General features: G+C 36.4%; 1 protein-coding gene across 6 annotated transcripts in view; it reads left to right on the top strand.

Annotated features, from left to right (window-relative positions):
- The first annotated feature begins 323 nt into the window (after positions 1-323).
- The window catches only part of LOC106052647 (protein dopey-1-like), a 36,911-nt gene continuing 22,703 nt past the window's right edge, over positions 324-14,531 (top strand). For all 6 annotated transcript variants that reach the window (XM_013208074.2, XM_013208071.2, XM_013208072.2 and 3 more), the window contains exons 1-12: positions 324-529; positions 1,432-1,600; positions 3,855-4,207; positions 6,278-6,467; positions 7,006-7,305; positions 7,674-8,153; positions 8,791-9,922; positions 10,189-10,451; positions 11,183-11,335; positions 11,470-11,573; positions 11,804-11,956; positions 12,287-13,413. In XM_013208074.2, the coding sequence (XP_013063528.2) occupies positions 1,454-1,600; positions 3,855-4,207; positions 6,278-6,467; positions 7,006-7,305; positions 7,674-8,153; positions 8,791-9,922; positions 10,189-10,451; positions 11,183-11,335; positions 11,470-11,573; positions 11,804-11,956; positions 12,287-13,413 (4,402 nt within the window). In that variant the 5' untranslated portion in view covers positions 324-529; positions 1,432-1,453. The remainder of the gene's footprint in view (positions 530-1,431; positions 1,601-3,854; positions 4,208-6,277; positions 6,468-7,005; positions 7,306-7,673; positions 8,154-8,790; positions 9,923-10,188; positions 10,452-11,182; positions 11,336-11,469; positions 11,574-11,803; positions 11,957-12,286; positions 13,414-14,531) is intronic.

The raw sequence follows: 14,531 nt of genomic DNA, 5'->3' as shown, positions 1-14,531 counted from the left end.
CTGAGGACGTGTGAGCCACAAGTCGAATTTGGGTCGCTTTTTTTTTTTTTAATGCTTTTAAAAACGTAAAATATCCACCCAGATATCCCTATATTTCTTCTCTTCCCTCACCCATTTTCCCAACTGATCCAGATCAGTGATACTGTTAGGATCATAGCGTATTGAGAAAGTGTATGAAATAGCGCTATACCATGGCTATACTTTATGCTGTACAGTATACAAAATATTATTAATAATATTAATACAGGTCTATGGTTTAGATTTAGATCTAGAGTCTAGAGATGGTTTAGATATTTACTGCGGGAACATTGTTTTCCCGAAACTGTTCTGTTGCAGCGGAAGTTTGTCAACAAGTAATCTAAATTTGGTCTCCTGATCGACACACAAAAATAAACATCATGATCATGAGCTGCAGTGTTGATTTTGTATATCTAACACGATAACTACAAATCGAATAATTATGTTTAGATCTAGATCTAATATCAAAATGACAAGTAGAGTCTAATTAAGTTTGAATGCGTTGGACTGGGTTAGTTTTTCTGTTTTGTTGTTATGTATAACTATAACTATAATAATAATTAATAATAATAATGTATTGTTAGTAACAAAGATGATCATGAAAGAACAGTTACTGAGTTAGTTATGTTAGTTAGATCTAGAATAATCTAGATCTAGAACTGAATTAATTTTTTAAAGTGTTTAAGTTTAACTTAGTCTTAGTGAGTTAGTCTTAGTTAAAGTTTACTTAAAGTAAATAGATCTAGATAGATCTAAGTCTAAGTGTTTTAAACTGTTTACTTTATTTTTTTTAGTGTTTTCTGTTATTGAAATTAAAAATTATCTTGACTCTAGATCTAATTATATTTATACTCAATTATACTGACACAATTACTTATTACAATGTAATGAATGTACTGTTAATAACAATTAGATCTAGATCTATATACTGAGTGATAATCTAGATTCTAGATCTATAATTCTACAACTATAATAATTATAAACAGGTCTAGAAAAATGTATAGATCTAAAAATCTCTCTAGAGACAAATTCTAGTCTTCTGACTATAGAATAGATCAATCTAGCTGAGTATTTCTGAATTATGAATATTTTTGTACAGCTTACAGCAGTGTGTAACTTGTTATAGTTTACACTAATTACAGTCACAGTGTAAAGTGTAATATTATAAATGATTATTCATTAGTATTTAGAGTATCTTAGATTTTTAACTTAAATTTTTAGCTTGATTATACTTCACACTAAAACAATAATTTTTATAATTAGTTTCAAAAGTCTTAGTCTTAACAAAAATACAAATAAATCTAATCAATAAAAACTTATTCATTGTAAGTGTAGTGGTGGCTTGTAAAAGTTTGTTTGTGGGCCTTTGCTTTACATGATTGGTCTAATTTTTTAAAATACTTTAATCCATAGAGCTACAGAGTAACATTAAAAAATGAGCATGCTTACAGTAGAAGAGTGTGAACTTCTAACAGACTCAAAATACAGGTCCTACATCACACAAGTGGAAAAAGCCCTTCGTAGTTTTGAATACACAAGTGAATGGGCAGATCTTATTTCTGCATTAGGAAAACTGAATAAAGTAAGTAAATGTTAAGAGTATTGATTACTATATATACATTAGACAGAATGATGTTCTTATGTAAAAAAAGATAGTTTACCAATCATCGATGAAAAAAAAAAAGGGCTACATTCAAGAATAATTAGGATGTAAAATTTTTTTAAAAAAAGGACTCTTAAAAATTGATACATATTCAAAATATAGTTCGTCCATCATGGTTCGATGATGACCACTTTTGTCATCCAGGGGGCTGAGGGCTTCACATTGAGGTTTTCTGTCTTCTCATGTGTGGCTGGTGTGCCCTGAAGGCAGGTTATTCCAACTGGAGCTAGTGTCATTAGCCTTGCTTTTTTTCTCTTAAACTTTTCTTCTGCCAGTGTTGTTCTCTTTTCCTCTGCTATTTGTGCGCCAGTTTTAACAGTGTGATTCTATGATTCTCTGAGGTCAAAATAATTGTTTATGCATTACTTATTTTTAACATACTTGTTTTTAATAATATTTGGTTTTCAAGAACAATTCTCTACTATCTACATCCTACTCTTCACCTATTCGTGATTCACCCCATTTGTGGCCCTGCATTCTTGCAGATTTTGATCATGTGTTGTTTTTTTTCTTTCATAATTCCTTATAAACATACAAAACACTTTGAGAAACAAGAAAGAAAGCTGTCAATAATGTTCCTAATAAAGAATAAAAAAAAGTAGCCCAAGGAAGTACTACACTACCTCTGATTCTCTTGATTAATTTATCATTACTGTTTTTAATTTATTATTACTTCATGTTGTTACTGTATTTATGAGTGTATTTAGAATGTACTTGGGAAGCATATTTAAGTGTCTATAATATTACACATCACTATAACTTAGTCTGTTGAGCTGTTGGGGCACTACAGATGATCTGTTGACCGTCTTTCTCCAATTCTGTCTTTTGCCTTGAATAGAATATCTTTCAATGTCAGGAATGTTTATTGTTTAATGTTGTCTTCCCATCACTTTCTCTGTCTGCCACTTCTTCTTTTTCCCTGAAGGAATGCCTTTGAGAGCCCTGAGGACCTTTTGATATGCCCATGAAGTTTTAGTTTGCATTTTCGGAAACCCTTACCTCAGGATACTCTGAAAAAAATACCTTCAACATCATCAGAATATCTTTTACGTCTTTGTTGATTTCAAGAGGGCTTTTAACAGAGTTTGGCATGGGGCACACTGGGCGACATTATTACTAAAAACATGATTAAAGTAATTCAGAATCTTTTCAAGCAGGCTACTAGTGCAGTGCAGCTCAACAATAACATTAGGGACTGCACAGTTAGAGTGAGATAAGTCTGCCTATACTTTTTTAATATCTTCCTTGAAATGATAAAGGAAGATACTATTGAAGTTTATGAAGGTACTGTAAACATTGGAGGTAGAAGAATTACTAAAGTGTGCTTTGTGGACAACATAGATGGTCTGACAGGGACAGAAGAAGAGTTAACTGACTTTGTGATGCACATAGATGCACATAGACAAAACTTCCACAGTATATGGTAATGGTATGCATATCGTTGACAAAAAAACCCACTAATTATTACCTATAGTCAACAGGTCTTTGAAAAGACATCAGTATTGATGGCAACAAGTTGACAATTGTCAGTAGTTTTAAATACCTTGGAGCTATCATTTCAGAGTAAGGAACCAAACCTAAACTACTGCCCTGAATTGCAGTCTACAGCAGTACTTGCATAGCTCAAAACTATCTGGAAAGACAATGGATCCTAGCAATGGAATTGAGATGCTATGGAAGGATATTAGGTATACCCTAAAAGAATGTATCACAAATGATGAGATTTGAAACAGGATCACAATGGCAATAGGGCCCCAGGATGACGTGTTGATCACTGTAGAAAAGCGTTATATCTTGCATAGGTATTTTAAAACTGCATCAATAATTATGATTGTTTGATCTACTGGACTGGAAGAAATGTAACGCTTACAAATAGCAAGGAAATGTACTCTATTATTAGAGATATCTTTGTTGAACTTAATGTCATCAGACAGAATTGATTATTCAAGGCTATTTAATAGTAAATGTTTCATTTTTATGTTTTTTTACATTTGTTTACCTTTGATTAAAAGAATTTTTAGATGAAACTTAACATTATCACCCCTTGTTTTATTTTTCTTAAAGTAATTCTTATAGCAGAAGTTTTAAGATACAAATGTTTACTTCTAAATGATACTAGAAATAATTTTAAAAGCTTAAGATATTAAAAGAATATTTATCATAAACTCTCCAGGTGCTTCTGTCACATCTCAAGTACCCTGTGATACCAAAGAAAGTCACCATTGGAAAACGTCTGGCACAATGTTTGCACCCAGCCTTACCAAGTGGGGTTCACTTGAAGGCCCTGGAGACCTACGACATCATATTTAAATGTATAGGCACTCAGCGTCTGGCCCATGACCTCTTCATTTACTGTGCTGGCCTGTTCCCACTCCTGAGCCATGCTGCAATGAGTGTCAAGCCAGTACTTCTTACTGTGTATGAGAAGCACTTTGTGGCCCTGGGAAGGCACATTAAGCCTGGGCTGAATGGATTGCTGCTTGGCCTTCTGCCTGGCCTTGAGGAAGGAGCTGAATATTATGAAAGGTGTGTATAGAGTTAGCTGTTGTTGTTCTCTCTTTGGGGTGTGTATGGAGTTAGCTGTTGTTGGTTCTCTTATTGGTGTGTGTATAGAGTTAGTTGTTGTTGGTTCTCTTATTGGTGTGTGTATGGAGTTAGCTGTTGTTGGTTCTCTTATTGGTGTGTGTATAGAGTTAGCTTTTGTTGGTTCTCTTATTGGTGTGTGTATAGAGTTAGTTGTTGTTGGTTCTCTTATTGGTGTGTGTATAGAGTTAGTTGTTGTTGGTTCTCTTATTGGTGTGTGTATAGAGTTAGCTTTTGTTGGTTCTCTTATTGGTGTGTGTATAGAGTTAGTTGTTGTTGGTTCTCTTATTGGTGTGTGTATAGAGTTAGTTGTTGTTGGTTCTCTCTTTGGTGTGTGTATAGAGTTAGTTGTTGTTGGTTCTCTTATTGGTGTGTGTATAGAGTTAGTTGTTGTTGGTTCTCTTATTGGTGTGTGTATAGAGTTAGCTGTTGTTGGTTCTCTTATTGGTGTGTGTATGGAGTTAGCTGTTGTTGGTTCTCTTATTGGTGTGTGTATAGAGTTAGTTGTTGTTGGTTCTCTCTTTGGTGTGTGTATAGAGTTAGTTGTTGTTGGTTCTCTTATTGGTGTGTGTATAGAGTTAGTTGTTGTTGGTTCTCTCTTTGGTGTGTGTATAGAGTTAGCTGTTGTTGGTTCTCTTATTGGTGTGTGTATAGAGTTAGCTGTTGTTGGTTCTCTTATTGGTGTGTGTATGGAGTTAGCTGTTGTTGGTTCTCTTATTGGTGTGTGTATAGAGTTAGTTGTTGTTGGTTCTCTCTTTGGTGTGTGTATAGAGTTAGCTGTTGTTGGTTCTCTTATTGGTGTGTGTATAGAGCTAGCTGTTGTTGGTTCTCTTATTGGTGTGTGTATGGAGTTAGCTGTTGTTGGTTCTCTTATTGGTGTGTGTATAGAGTTAGTTGTTGTTGTTTCTCTCTTTGGTGTGTGTATAGAGTTAGCTGTTGTTGGTTCTCTTATTGGTGTGTGTATAGAGTTAGCTGTTGTTGGTTCTCTTATTGGTGTGTGTATTGAGTTAGCTGTTGTTGGTTCTCTTATTGGTGTGTGTATGGAGTTAGCTGTTGTTGGTTCTCTTATTGGTGTGTGTATAGAGTTAGTTGTTGTTGGTTCTCTCTTTGGTGTGTGTATAGAGTTAGCTGTTGTTGGTTCTCTTATTGGTGTGTGTATAGAGTTAGCTGTTGTTGGTTCTCTTATTGGTGTGTGTATGGAGTTAGCTGTTGTTGGTTCTCTTATTGGTGTGTGTATAGAGTTAGCTGTTGTTGGTTCTCTTATTGGTGTGTGTATAGAGTTAGTTGTTGTTGTTTCTCTCTTTGGTGTGTGTATAGAGTTAGCTGTTGTTGGTTCTCTTATTGGTGTGTGTATAGAGTTAGCTGTTGTTGGTTCTCTTATTGGTGTGTGTATTGAGTTAGCTGTTGTTGGTTCTCTTATTGGTGTGTGTATGGAGTTAGCTGTTGTTGGTTCTCTTATTGGTGTGTGTATAGAGTTAGTTGTTGTTGGTTCTCTCTTTGGTGTGTGTATAGAGTTAGCTGTTGTTGGTTCTCTTATTGGTGTGTGTATAGAGTTAGCTGTTGTTGGTTCTCTTATTGGTGTGTGTATGGAGTTAGCTGTTGTTGGTTCTCTTATTGGTGTGTGTATAGAGTTAGTTGTTGTTGGTTCTCTCTTTGGTGTGTGTATAGAGTTAGCTGTTGTTGGTTCTCTTATTGGTGTGTGTATAGAGTTAGCTGTTGTTGGTTCTCTTATTGGTGTGTGTATTGAGTTAGCTGTTGTTGGTTCTCTTATTGGTGTGTGTATTGAGTTAGCTGTTGTTGGTTCTCTTATTGGTGTGTGTATAGAGTTAGCTGTTGTTGGTTCTCTTATTGGTGTGTGTATAGAGTTAGCTGTTGTTGGTTCTCTTATTGGTGTGTGTATAGAGTTAGCTGTTGTTGGTTCTCTTATTGGTATGTACATTGGTATTGGTGTATATACATCAACAAAAATTATATTATATTAGAAAAAGTTATTAAGAATTTTGATGTTTTCAGAACCAACCAGTTGTTAGAAGATTTCAGTGATGCAGTTGGTCCACCATTCTTTTACACTGGGATCTGGGAGTGTATGTTGTCTTATCCTAGTGTCAGGCTGTCTGGGGCAACCTACTTACTCAACCATCTCAACAAGAGGCAGACTATGGAAGATCAGCTGCACATGATTGGCCTTGACATTGACCTCATGGTAAATTTTCTTATTTAACACATTTTCATCTTCTTGAACTTTGTCCCACATTCCCAGACTATTATTGGCTTGACAATAACATATCTAAAAGTTGGTCTTAAAACAAATACCCAGAAGAAAGTCAAAAACTCCAATTAAACAATCACAACCTACTTCTCATGATATTGAATTTCCACATGTAAACAATGAATCAATAATTTTTTTATATTATGAGTGATATTGAAGTTGTGAAAATGTATCTTATGTTGTATAGGTTAGTGTGAAGCAGTTTGGTTTTGCTTTAAATTGGTGAAAACAAAACTATGAACCTTTAGTCCTATAATCGGGTCAACAATCATGCACAGTATATAAGAAGTTTGCTGTAGATTCTTTAGCAAAAAAAAAGTGATGGTTTCTTCCTTATCAGTCCTGAGACACATTTTGTTATTTAAAAAATTGATTTTGAAAATTTGATACATAAATATATTATACACTGACATTAAATACAAAATTCAAAACCTACATCTGAATCCTTTTTAACATGCAATTATTGGAACAGGTTGCAGGTATATGTTCTTGTCTTCAAGACTCCAGTGTTCTAGTTCAGAGGAGTATGCTGGATTTCCTTTTACTGGCATTCCCTATGCACAATGGTCAGCTGACAAGAGGAGACATGGCTAAAGTGGTGGAGGCAGGGGTGAATGTTGTGCTCAGGCGTGACATGTCATTGAACAGACGTCTCTATGCCTGGCTCCTAGGTACTGCCACCACTGCTACAACGGCTACTGTGGTTGACTCACATAGGCAGCGTACTGACAGCTCTTCAACCATTAGTGAAATGGACAATAGTTACTTTCAGGTGAGACATTGTCTAAGCTTTTCATTTTGATTTTAAATTTCTATTACCTCAAAATAAAATTAAGATTTGAATCTTTGTTTGTGTGTATGAATATGTAGCCTGTGGGTACGACATGGCCAAAATTCTGCAGATGTACCAAAAAACTGAAAATATCAATTATCAGTGGCCTGTACCCACTGAAAGGTTTCATTTTTTGCTTATTATGGTGGCTTTGAGGCTTTGTTATGATCTTATTTCTTTTTTTATGATAATTATTTTAATTATGTAGGAGAAATTGATATGATATTTCTAAATGGAATTTAGCAAAGTTAGACTGAAATAATAGTTATAGTTTTTAATTTTCTTCTAATGATTGCTTTTTTATGCAGACTTATTCTAAAGACTTATTAGTGACAGCTCTGAAAGCAAAACTTTTGGAAGAGACGTCCCCCTCAACCATATCATCAGCAGATGGTTCTTACAACATGCTCAAACCATTCAGAATCCTCATCAGCCTCCTGGACAAGCCAGAAATAGGGCCTGTTATAATAGAGAATGTACTGTTATCTGTATTTCGACGACTGAAAATGGAGGCGACTTTACATGGAAATAATGAGTCTGTCAAACAGATCACCCTCCCACCTGATAGCAAACTTCCTCTAGAGACATTAAAAACAGCCAACCTCTTGTTCGGCTCATTTGAACCCTACTTTCTCTGGGATTACATTGCCCGCATGTTCAGTTTTGCATGTGAACAGAAGCAGAAAGAAAAGCTTGACAGTGAAAAGCAAAACGAAAGTTCAGCAGATGTTGTTTCTATAGAAGAAATGTGCAGCTTGGTCGGATTTCTACTGGATGTTATTTCTTTAGTAAGTTGTAGCTATATAGGGCTTAGACAAGTATCCATATTTTTTTTTTTTAAATGTGGTTTTAAAATATATATCATAACATATTTTTGTCTTTCTAAGTAAGAAGATATCTCATAACTGATCAATTGTTTGAAAGTCAATAGCAGTAGCTGTTGGTCTCTATACTGGGCTCACAATGCACCAATAATTTATTGTTAGTAATTAGTTGTTAGTTATTGTTGCATGGTAGTCAAGCTGTAAACCGATGCTTTTGGATTCAGACCTTGGGGTTGTGTTTAAATTCTGTTGAGAAAATGTATCTGTGAGTTGTAGGATGTCACTGATCTCCCCTGGGTCTGTTGGGGAATGGCAGCTGGCTGTGTACTGGGCTAGTTTTGAACCACTGGTGTCAGAAACAGGTGCTTTTTTTTTTCTCCATATGTATGTTCTTCAATTTTGCCATGAATCTCAACATGTGAACATCTTACTTTAAAAAACCAAACACAAGAGTGTCTTTTTGAAAAAAGAGAATTACTACTATTTAAAACTCTAAATAATAAATTGGTCTTACCAAATTTTTCCAATGTTCATATTGTTAGGCTGAGTACAATAATGTTGGTACTGTTGTATGTAAATTGTTTCATTTTTGTTTCTTCAGGATGTTTATCCAGAAACCACTACAGAGCATCTTCCTGACTTGCTGAGGCAAATCATTTCAGTGCTGACAGCATCATGTGATCATCTGACTGATATTGAGGTAACCACAACATTAAAGCTCTGCTCCAAGCTGCTGTCCCATGTCCAGCCCTCCATGGCAGGCAATGGCTTGGAGCGGTCACACTCAATGGACACAGGGGACAGTGTCAGTGTGTTCAGTAATTCTGATGGCCTTTTAGAAGGGCTCAGGGACCATTCTGGAAATGTTCATGTCAAGGTAGATAAATATCCTCAAGAAGACAATGTATTCCATGCAATGAAAGCTGATTTCTCTAATAACAAAGAAGAGGTATGTTCAGATGACTCAAATAAAAACTGTCCACAAGTTAATGCTATAAATTCAGACAAGCAGCTTTGTGAATCAGGTACCGAATCAGACAAAAGTAATTTGAATGACATTAGCTCCCCAACAGTGCATGTAGACTCCCCTGATAGCTTCAACAATAGAAATGACCAACAGACAGATAGTGAGAAAACTGGTATCTCATCTTCACTTAGTGACTCTTCCCTTGGCAGTGTCAAGACAAGCGTGGTTACTCTGACTTCCAACATTCGTGATAGTGGTTTTGGAGGCTCTGTTCTCACAGTGACCTCTGAACCTCAAGAGCTGGTAAAACAAGATGATCTTTCAGACTCTGCTGATACAGGAAAACTTTCTGATAGATTGTCCAACCTGCACAGTAAACACAGCAATGCGCCGTGTGTGATCAATGCCAACATCAATAACAAAGTATTTTCAGGTCACCTGAACCTAATGCAACTCTGTGTCCAGAGCTTCCAGCAGTTCTTTCATCGCTTTTGCCTCTTAAAAATGTTAAAATCCGAAGAGTTTTGCCAGTCTGCGATGAATAACATCATGACTGACCCAACTCCCCATTGCTGTTTAACAGATGAGCATGATGTGTGTGATTCAAACATGAGGGAACACAAACATAGTAAATTAGTACTTGATGGAGAGATGGAAGAAGTAAAACTGGCTTACAAACAAGCATGTCGTCTGCTGCTGGACTTTGCCAGTTTCCCTATCTACTGTACAGACTATCAAGCAATTTTAGATGAAATGGGCAGCAAAGGCAGGTTTTGTTTTTATTTGTTTTTAAGTCATTGTGTAATAGCTTTATAAATCACTTCTATGTCATTAATGCATTTTAATATCATGTTTATTGAATCAAATTTTACATTTTTTAAATCTGATTATTTTGTTTTAAATAATGTTGCTGTTTTTTGTTTTAATATGAAGTTGTTACAATGTTCTTAGGAGCTGCTAAAACATAAGTTCTTCCAATGTATATTTCTAAATATTAATGCTTTAGCTTAGAGTTTTATATCTGACAAACAGAAGAGAGTTCTACCCTCCCTCACTGGCTTCAAGACTTCTTGATGTGTAGCTGCTATGTGGATTGTTTTGAAGTTCAAAGTGCATCCATCTCGACACTATTGGATTTGATTCACTTGACTCAATCTGTGCAGACAGAACGTGAAAACAAAACACGCAACAATGGCAGACAGTCTATCAGTGAAGGCAATGTTTCTGTTGTCATACTGCCAGCTCTCTTGCCCTGTCACCTTATCTACATCAACACCAGGACTCAATTTTACCAGGTAAATGAACATTCCATGTTTTGTCATACTGCCAGCTCTCTTTCAGTCCATGTTCATGTTTTGTCATACTGTCAGCTCTCTTTCAGTTCATGTTCATGTTTTGTCATACTGCCAGCTCTCTTTCAGTTCATGTTCATGTTTTGTCATACTGCCAGCTCTCTTTCAGTCCATGTTCATGTTTTGTCATACTGCCAGCTCTCTTTCAGTTCATGTTCATGTTTTGTCATACTGCCAGCTCTCTTTCAGTTCATGTTTTGTTTCTTGATATACTTCATGAGTATCTTTAATTATAGTGTTGAACTATCATTATCCAGACTATTCTATTGCAAGAATAAAATACATTTGGAGTGAAGAAGAAAGTTTGTAATTTTAAGTCTGTGATATAAAGTCTATTTTGTTTCACTTAACATTTGTATGCTTATAAATAAACTGCATCCTTTTTGGGGAAATGCAGTAAATAAAATACAAAGGTTTAATTAAAAAAAGCTTGTAGTTTTTCACAAATTGTGGCATTCGGGCTGCGTATCTGTCAAAACCATGTCTTAGCAAGCACCTTAGAGGTAAACTGAACCTGTGTATTAAATTTCATGCAAATCCATATGGCAATTGATGAGATGAGATCTTTTGGTAGATACATCAGTCAGTGAGTGGTATGATAAAGATTTTTAAACTTTTGCATAATGAATAATGAGCTGATTCATCAAATAAACAAAATTCTGTTTCACTTACAGGTCGTAGCATCTGAGCTGTGGGAGTACCTGTGTGAGAAGCACAACTTCCACCACCAGAGATCAGTGGAGCTGTTCCACACACTCCACCAGGTGACGCCCAATGCTAACATTTGTGAGGATGTAATTGGTCAGGCTCTCATCAGTGACTCAGAGGTCTAGTCAGACACTTTGTATTACACTAGTTAAGAATTTCATTTCAAAACATATATACATTTGTATATTTATGTTCGGATTCATTTCTTGGATTATTAATTATGTGAGTTAACACATTTGTTATGTTGAAACAGGTGGAACGAATTTCAGCTTTTAAAAAGTTTAGTGTCCTGTGGCACTTGACACGGTCCATTAAAACTGAGCCCAACCCTTCCCGCAGCCCACGGACATTTGACAGGTTGTGTTTTTTTTTAGCCCACTTTTAGTTAGTCAAGATATTTATTGAAGATGGTTATAAAATTTTAGGAAGTCTTTCTTTTCCACAGTTTTAATTTATAATTAGTTTGTGATTGTGATAATTTAACAATTTTTAATTTTGGTTTGCTGTAGCTCATCTGTAGGCTACTTCTATGTCTACTAAACCTTAGTAATAAGTCTAATCAATAAGTTACATTTGGTCTTGGACAGATCTATGTTTGTTGTGCTAGACAGTTTGAAGGAAGAATCTAGTATCACCAAAACACTAGCTACAACATGGCTAACTCATGTCATACAAAGGGGAGACACCAGCCGAGTGCTGCAGCCATTACTTTTTATGCTCCTCCATCCAGATACTGCTAGGTATGTCTTTAAATGTGCATTTTGCTCTGTGGAACTTGCTGTAGCTATAACTTAGTTCAACTGTTTGTCTATGACTAGTGTAAAGTCAATTTTACATTTCAAAAAGTCAGTGGATACAGGTCATGTTTTAGGCAGTAGATTGACCAATATCATGTATTTTACAAAGCAGATATTCATTTAAAAATCCATTTAGAATAATTTGAATATTGAGATTGAGAGAAAAAGGGAGGAGGTCTTGATCTCATGTCTTACTTTACTTTTAGTTGTTTTCTTTGGCATCAGAGAAATGTGGTATTATCCTAATGGTACTGTTGAATTGTTTATCAACAGAATCTCCATTCAGCATGTCAGTGTCCACAAGGCCAAGAAAGTCTCAGTATCTGAGAAAGGGGAGGAAGACATTGAATCAAAAATTTATGCCATTAGTTCTGAGGGTGGCAATGTTATCTACCACCTCAGCCAGAACAAGGCATCGGGTCTTAGTAAAGGAAAGACACTGAAATCCTCTGATGATCTGAAATCCTACACCATGTCTGTGATGAACAGCAAGGGGAACCACAGTGTTGCCCCTGTCAGGACTCACTCTGTCACTGATCTTTCCTTCGAGAGGGTAAACCCAGAGAATGTCAAAATCAGAATTAATCCTTTTGGATCTGAAAGCTCTCTTGACAAACTCATATTTGATGGCTATGAATTTCCTCAGTCTGCATCCATGCCTAATCTGGAAGGGGTCAAAAGGTTGAATGCTGACACGTGCTTAAAAGAAGGGATTTTTTTTGATGGGGCAGAAGTAAATGAAGACCATTTCTCTAAAGAAGAGACGCCGGTGGAAGAACCAAGACAAGACGCGCCTGTGTTGGACGACAAAGAAGTTAGCTTAGATATCGTTAAGGAGACAAACAATAATATGAATGAATTTACTGCTGAGGAAATTGTAACCTGGATACTGGATGGTATCGTCACATCTGCTGTGGTCGAGGCTACTGGGGAAGAGTGCACTGCTGATGCAGATGCCAAAAGTAGTTCAGGTCTTGGCATGGAGCAGTCCTACATTTCTCCAAGTTTAGATGATCTCAGAAAAATCGATGTGGACTCCACCAGTGGGAGTGAGAATGATGAAGCAAAGGGTGTCTCAAGCAGCAACACAGAAGAAAGCATGAAGATGAGGCTGAGCCTGAGCATCAACAACCTGAAGGATGGTAGTACAGAGAGCCTTGACTCTGACCAGCCTCGCATGAAGGACCCCAGGGAGCTGGATCCCAGTACGGACATTCATGAGCTTCACATGCACATGCTTTTATACACGCAGCAGTTTGACTACCGCAGAACACTGTATGCGTTGACTACCCTGCGAACCATGCTTCACAACTGCCCACGTCTGGTAGTCACTGCTATGGCCACCACCAGCATTAGCTCTGTCCGAGCTCCTCATCTGGCCAAACTGCAGTCTCTTCTGGGTAAGTTTTTATCTAAATTATTCTCTCATCAAGAAAACAATTATTTTGTTTAATTATGAAACAATATATACTAAATTTAAATGTCATTATTCTTGTAGCAGGAAAAGTATCTACTATATAAATAAAACAAGGTTACTGTCACAGATGCCATTATAGATTTATTTGTATATTTCACATTTAAAAGCTTATGTGTAAATAGAAATATAAACCCTTGACTGAGCCTCAGGAATTACCCCACAAATCTAGATCCTTGACAGCGCCTCAGGTTTTACCCGAGACGTAATTACGATGTTACAAATCTATTGGTTGATTTGAAAATAAATAAAGACATTTTAGCGCCAGAGAATTGACGAGAGTAGAAAGAACGCCAGTTGATGAAAGAATTTCCTAGTAGACAGTCGCGTGTTCTGAGAGCTCTGATTTAAAGCCTTTGTAATGTTATTTGTGCTTGTTGATCTGTAACTTGTACATAAGCTGTACTTACGTTTTATATTTAAATAAAGTTCCAGAGTTGTGTTTTAACAAAGATATCTTTTATTGTGAATCCTAGATCGTCATTTATTCAACTATTTTAATTCAAGTGAAATCCCCGGCACCACAACACATGTTGTGACAGATACATAGACAGTTTGTGTGGAAACACAAACTTAAAATCGGCCCCCGAAGTGGTCCACCCAGGCAGGCTTCAATATTTTCAGAAAGAACATCCAAATGAAATTATATCAAAGACAAATGAGAGATAAGAATGGAGAAAGAAGGTTGACAGATCTTGTGTAGTGCCCCAATGGTGCTGCAGATCAAAGGATAGGTGCAAGTGAATGCAAAGTTAGATGTGAACCTGGCCTAATTAGTTCCCCCTTCAGACCTTGTGGTCTATAGGGCAGATGATGTAAAGTTCATCTGTTTTTGTGGCCTACGGTTAACGAGGGTATCATGTAGCCAGCACAACTACCAAACGTCTTTACATTTCCCCAACTTATGTCAGGTACCCATTAAAGCTAGGTAGACTCAGAGGCGCCCAAGGATTCCGAAGTTGAAAATCCCAGTCTTCACCAGGATTCGAACCCGGGACCCTCGGTTCGGAAGCTAAGCGCTTTACCAAGCCTCTCCTGGTGTTT

The sequence above is a fragment of the Biomphalaria glabrata genome, chromosome 6 (genome assembly GCF_947242115.1).
Source record: "Biomphalaria glabrata chromosome 6, xgBioGlab47.1, whole genome shotgun sequence".
NCBI classification, from domain to species: domain Eukaryota; kingdom Metazoa; phylum Mollusca; class Gastropoda; family Planorbidae; genus Biomphalaria; species Biomphalaria glabrata.
This window is presented reverse-complemented; position numbering and strand designations above follow the sequence as displayed.